This window comes from Drosophila montana, unplaced genomic scaffold, assembly GCF_035044405.1.
Source record: "Drosophila montana isolate Dmon_TW-CO22-7 unplaced genomic scaffold, ASM3504440v1 contig_3833_1, whole genome shotgun sequence".
Classification (NCBI taxonomy): domain Eukaryota; kingdom Metazoa; phylum Arthropoda; class Insecta; order Diptera; family Drosophilidae; genus Drosophila; species Drosophila montana.
Window position 1 is genome coordinate 2,187,479 of NW_026998704.1, and position 6,143 is coordinate 2,193,621.

Genomic DNA, 6,143 nt, shown 5'->3' on the forward strand with positions numbered 1-6,143 from the left:
GCACACGTCTTTCAAAACAGTGAGAAATTTAATATTCTATTATAAGCCAAAAAGTTGTGAATAGAACAAAGCTTAGATTTAATAGTTGATAGAATATTTTAATTTAAATTTCCAATCTAACAAAGTTCAGTTAAGTCAAAATAGCTGAAATCGATCTCAGCTGAGAAAGTTTTTTTTATAATAATAAGTTGTAAATTGGTAGAGATTTTTTTGTTAATTGTAAAATTTGTATCAATTTAAAAGCTGCACATTTTTATATTTATTGTACAGCTTAAATTATTTAAAGGGATTTTAAGTTAATATAAATTTTATGCCAGAATTATGATGTGTGCGCTTTATTTATTGTTGTTTGCCTTTTCTTAAAATATAACTCAAAATTAATTATTACCATTGATGAATGTCTCTAAATCTTTAAATCAAAGGGAATATGTTTAGATTATCTATGCAACGGAATTCATTTTGTTTTAAACGCGTTTAATTAAAAAATATGAGGCTTCTAAATTGTTCAATCGATGTAGCAAAAATTAATTAATTAATTTTTGTATGCATTATACAAATATTCAATGTGCATTATACAAAATATTGAATGCCTTGTTAGTACGATAAATGGAAACAATTTACATTTTATTTCATTTTTCAAAAAAGATGCTGGAATAAATTAGAATCTTAATTTATCAACCAAAATTTATAATCATCATTATTTAAGCTTTAATGTATGGCAACTCGAAATCCGGCAACTTACCAATAAACTGTTCCCATTAAATTTGCCAATAATTTGCATTCCATATGCTATCCGAAATGCCGTCCCCATTTCTTCTGGTAAAAGGCAATATCGTGCAAATAATTGTAAAGAAGACCAATAAAAAACTAGGCGCCTTTCGCATTTGACAAAGGCTACCACGCTAAAGCCAAGGACTCGACTTTTAATTACGTTGTTTTTTACACCTTAACGTGAAAGAAATGGCTGACACAACTAAGAGCTACTCTTTAAAATAAATAAATCTCAATAAATCTTAAATGATATATACAAAACTCCTCTCAAAGTTGTACAAAAAAAAGTATGACAATAATCAAAAGTTCTCCTAACATCGAAACTGGTGACGCATTTGCCCAGGTGTGCGGCTTGTGGGTAGCTACTAAAGGCTAGAAATTGCCACGCTTTTGCTATTTGTGTGTTTGTTTGCTCTTTGGTGCGATGGTCAACTGTGCGCTGGTCAATGATATAAACGAAACGATAATTTCCGTTCGTTTTGGTGCTGGTTGCCTCGATTTCGTTTTGGCTGTGGCAGCAAAGTGCCCACTGACATGCAAATTTCCATTTAGTGGAAAAGCTTTTTGGTCGCACGAACTGCGATGCGAATATGACATGGGCGGGCAACAGTTGAAAGTGCTGCTGCAGATGGGTAGAAAGGAGCCCTCACATTTGTGTTAGTTTTCAAAACGTGCCACAATAGTTAATTGAGCAACGTTTTCCATTTTTTACTACTTTAGCTTAAAGTTCTACTTATACTATATGAAAGCTATATTCGCTTATGTACAATATAGATCTAGCTCTGGGATTGGACTACAGTGCTGTATCTACTTTTAAGGATATCTGTTGAAAGCTCCAGGCAACTGCCCAGCGTGTGGTGTGTCCCTGATGAAACTCCGTGGTGGATACATTGCTTATTTGGCGTTTATGTAAATAGTCCAAAATCTTTGGCACGTTGGCCTTTACGCCCAGCATGCTGGTAAAAATGCTGCAAAAGGGAAAACGTATTAAAATACGGATATTTTTGTAGGGTGCAGTTGCACTTACAGCACGCGCTCCTTATGCAGCTCGCTCTCCTCGACAATACGCTCCACAAATTGCACCTCGCCGCCGGCACAGGTTAGCTCTTCGGCACTGCCGGTGCGCACATTGTTGGGCGCCGGACGACGCTGTGGATTGCGCGTGTTGCCGCCAAACGGATTATCTGCGTTCGAGTCGAAAAAGGGCGGATTGCAGAGGCAGAAGTGGAAGCCTTCCTTAGGCAACATGCTGGCGGTCTCGAAATAGCTCTTGAAAATGTTATCCTTGTCCGGTTGTGCATACACTTCCACCAGGGCCTCCAGCTTATTGCGCTTCACATTCTCGCGGGCGTACTCAATGTTAATTTGCTTCGACTCCAGGGCCAGCATGTGCCATTGATTCTTTTTGGCTGCCAGCAGCGAGTAAATGCACGAGGAGCCGCAGCCTGCAATGAATTAGTTTAGTAACAAGTCTCTTGAATAAAGGACAGCAACTTGCCAATGTCGATGCCGCGCACTGTGTCCAATTTGAGAGGCGCTAGCAAATCCTCTAGCCATAAAATGTAGTTCAGGCGCAGCGCCAAAGTGGGCACAAGGCTGCCCGGCGCAAAGTCCACGTGCAGTCCAAAATATTCAAGCAGCAGCATTTTGGTTAACTCTCGCAGTGTTCGTTCATTACGAAAGTTAAGCGATACCCTGCCATTGAGCTCCTGCAAAGGATAATAGAATACATATATTCATAGTAATAATAATTGTGAAGTTCACAACTCACCAACTCACACACTTGTCTAAAGTCCTTGTGCTTGATGGCCAATTTGGTGTAGTCCGGCGCAGTGCGCAACACATTGCGCGGATGCATAGCAGACTTTTTATTGCTATTCTTCACCATTTTATTTAACAAAATAAAAATATTCACAACAAAACGTTTAAATTGAATTCAATACAATTAGTGTGACCGTTTATTAGCCGGCAAAAATACGAATACAAAAAATACTGACCAAAAGATACTGTAGTTGGGCACACTATTGATGTTGTCGCTGTTAATTAACATCGATCTGTTATAGAAAAGTTATCGAATTGCAATAACAATATTTCACAAGCCGAAGTCGTTTGCAAGTTTTTGTTAATTTAATTCAGTAAAAATGTCGGAAACCAGCTCCAAGGAAAACGTAAAGACCGCAATGACATACATTTGTGGCGGTAAGTTAACAAACGAGCCGAAGCTCAGCTAAAAGAAGCAACAGCATGCTGCCGCACAGACGCGCACATGCTGCGCCTTCTATAAACATTTACGTTTATTAATGCTGAATTCTCCATGCACTATTTAAACAGAATGCCATCACGAGAACGAGATGCGTCCACGTGATCCCATACGTTGCCGCGAGTGTGGCTACCGTATCATGTACAAGAAGCGCACCAAGCGTCGTAAGTACCGAATCTCTGGGATACCAGTGCCTCTCAAACTGTATGCGCCGAATAACATTTCGATTTCTTGCAGTTGTCGTTTTTGATGCACGTTAAAGTTTTCCGGACCACAATTAACAGGGATTGAGAACTATTTTTAGAGTTTAGCTTGTAGTTGAAGAATATATTTTAATAAATATAAGAGACTTGTAAGCATTCAATATAATGTTGTTATGTTGTGAGTATTGGATTGGCAAAATTGCAGAATTCGATTTGATATAAACTAGGATCGAAATATGATTGTAAGCTATGAGGAATTTTAGAGTGATTAAAAGTGTAAGTCCCTTAATATCAATCGTCTTACATTAATTTACTACCTTTAAAAGAGTCTGGTCATGTCGGGGCCTTTCCCTCGATGTTATATTCCTTACTTTTACTAATTATGTATCACAGAGTTGAAAGTGAATCCATTTGGTGTAACTTCTCGGTGACAGGAAAGAGATTGACACATTTAACAAATTAATGAGGGCTGCAAATAGGAGAAATTCCATTTTTAACAAGAAAGAAGTGCTATCTTCGGCACACCGAAGATTTAATACCCTTGCAGACCCAACCTTTTCAAAATGCTCATAGTGCTTTGCCCGTATCTAAGAAGCACAGGGAAAATAGTTAATGCCGAGTATGGTTAAGATATCTTGAAAAACAAAACAGGTTTCCATACAACAACTTAACTTTCGACCGATCGTTCCTATGGCAGCTATATGATATAGTGGTCCGATCCAGCTGGTTTTGACATATGAGCTGCGTGCAACAGAAAGAGGGAATTCTGCAAAGTTTCATAAAGATAGCTTTAAAACTGAGAGACAAGTTCGCATAGAAACAGACAGACGGACAGACGGACATGGCTATATCAACTCGGCTGTTGATACTGATCAAGAATATATATACTTTATGGGGTCGGAGATGTCTCCTTCTATGCGTTACACATTTCACGACAAAATTAAAATACCCTCTGCAAGGGTATAAAAACACAGTGTTTATATTGTCCAAACCAACGTGTTGCTTTTTCCCTCCCAGGTTTGGTTTAAACTCTGATTTGCCACATATTTTTAAAATCTCAATAAAATAATTTAATCTTGCACATTTTCAAAAAACAGTTGTGTTCTAAACGGGATACTTACCCAAAATTGGGATATGCCAAATATGGTTAGATTTATCAAATGGGACCAATCTATACTTTGAGACTGTTAGTGCTGGACCTATGCCAAATTATCGTCTGAAGAGGATAAAAGATCCTGTCAATTATTCTTTTGTAAATAATCGAACTATTGTAACTACTCTTTCTTTCTTTCTACGTCCACAAGTCACTTTACAGAGCATTTATTTGTCGTATAAATCCAGGTTTTTTGTTCCAATTTATTTTATTTTAAACGTAAGTCCTTAAGTCCTGCATAAAATAAACAGGCTCGTGCCTGAAGTCAGAAAATCTTGACTAAATCTAGTTCGCAAAAATAAAACAATTTGATTTCTATTTTTTAAACTAATTTACTTTTATTTGAATGTTTTTGGAAATATAATTTTTAAACTAAAAACACTTATATTTGTTTGTTGTTTTTTTTTTTTATTACTCATTTATTTTTTTGCAACTGGTGCTTAAATAAAATGTAAAGTAATTTGTTCTTTAGTTTTGTTTTTGTTTTTTTGTTTACTCATAAATGTCTTTTTTCGTCTCAAAAATTTTGTCTAAATGGCTTTTGTCATCCAAAAATTTACTTTACTTAAGATTTCTTGTTGCTTTCTATATTTTTATTTATTTTGTTTTTCATTTTTTGTTTTTAGTTTATCGTTTGGTGTAATAAATTTACGTTTAAGTTTACCACATTTAGCAAAAACACACATTTTACACTAGAAATTGTTTATAGCATTTATTTGTTTTATTTTTATTTGTATCTTTTCTTAATATTTCCCCGACACTTTTCAGTCAAATATTTTCTTGTTCCGTGTGTGGTAAAAAGTTAATACATATTCCGTATATATGTATGTATTTATATAATATATATATATACATATATATATGTATATATATCGTATTTTCTTTGAGTATTTTGTATTGTTCTTGTGTTTTTTTGCTTGTTTTTTTTGTTTTGTTTTCATTGATAAAATCATAAATACAACTACACGTACGTTAATATGGTTGTGATTTTTGTTTTTGTTTCTGTTTTTATCAGTTGTATTATTTATATAAACTATTTGCCATATGCATTGTGGGCGTGGCTGTTGCTCAAAACTAAAACTAGAACTAAATAAATGTACACAATATGCAATGTTCATGTTGTTTAAAGCTTAATTTAAAAAATAAGGCAAAAAGGTATTTGAGGTTTGCATTCATCTTGTATAAATTAAATATATATATGTATATGTATGTGTATATGTGTGTGTGTGTGTGTGTGTGTGTGTGTGTATATGTAAATGTATGTGTGTAGGGAATACAACTTAAACAACTAGAAAATAACATTCGCGCTATGTTCAAAATGGCAAAAATTATACTCGTATTAAGTAACTAAATGATGAAGTTTTTTAATGGCAAATTAAAGCTATTTTGCTTCACAAATGATTTTGCAACGAATCTCAGGACATTTGATAAATGCTCATCGAATATCTCTTCCTAGATTCTATTAAGTGTGTTCTTTATAAATATTTAAGTGTATGGGTTTCTTTTGTTGTTGTTTTTTAACACTACAAGGTGAGTATACCTGTGTATTAGTGTGTAAGTGTGTGTGTCTTTTACATAACCTCAATTATACAATGAATATAATGTGAAATTTATCGAAATGGGGGCGTTGCTTTCTACATTATTGTTTATAAATGATTTTTGTTTTTTATCTTTGTTTTTTCTTATTTTTCTTTTTTGTTTTCTTTTTTTTTTTTTGTAAAGAGAAATCATATTTCAGGTACATCACAACTTAAAA

The 6,143-nt window shown here is 34.5% G+C and overlaps 2 protein-coding genes across 2 annotated transcripts; one reads left to right on the forward strand and one right to left on the reverse strand.

Annotated features, from left to right (window-relative positions):
- Positions 1–1,017: 1,017 nt before the first annotated feature.
- LOC135437743 (U6 small nuclear RNA (adenine-(43)-N(6))-methyltransferase) lies at positions 1,018–2,726 on the reverse strand. The gene is made up of 4 exons (XM_064695802.1): positions 2,543–2,726; positions 2,270–2,480; positions 1,799–2,216; positions 1,018–1,739 (listed from the first exon to the last, which is right to left on the reverse strand). The coding sequence occupies exons 1-4, from the start codon at positions 2,657–2,659 to the stop codon at positions 1,565–1,567; spliced, it is 921 nt and encodes a 306-aa protein (XP_064551872.1). The 5' UTR covers positions 2,660–2,726; the 3' UTR covers positions 1,018–1,564.
- A 101-nt stretch (positions 2,727–2,827) lies between these two features.
- On the forward strand, positions 2,828–3,400 carry Rpb12 (DNA-directed RNA polymerases I, II, and III subunit Rpb12). The gene is made up of 3 exons (XM_064695931.1): positions 2,828–2,970; positions 3,103–3,195; positions 3,269–3,400. Exons 1-3 carry the CDS (start codon positions 2,913–2,915, stop codon positions 3,289–3,291), a joined length of 174 nt encoding a protein of 57 aa, XP_064552001.1. The 5' UTR covers positions 2,828–2,912; the 3' UTR covers positions 3,292–3,400.
- Positions 3,401–6,143: the final 2,743 nt, after the last annotated feature.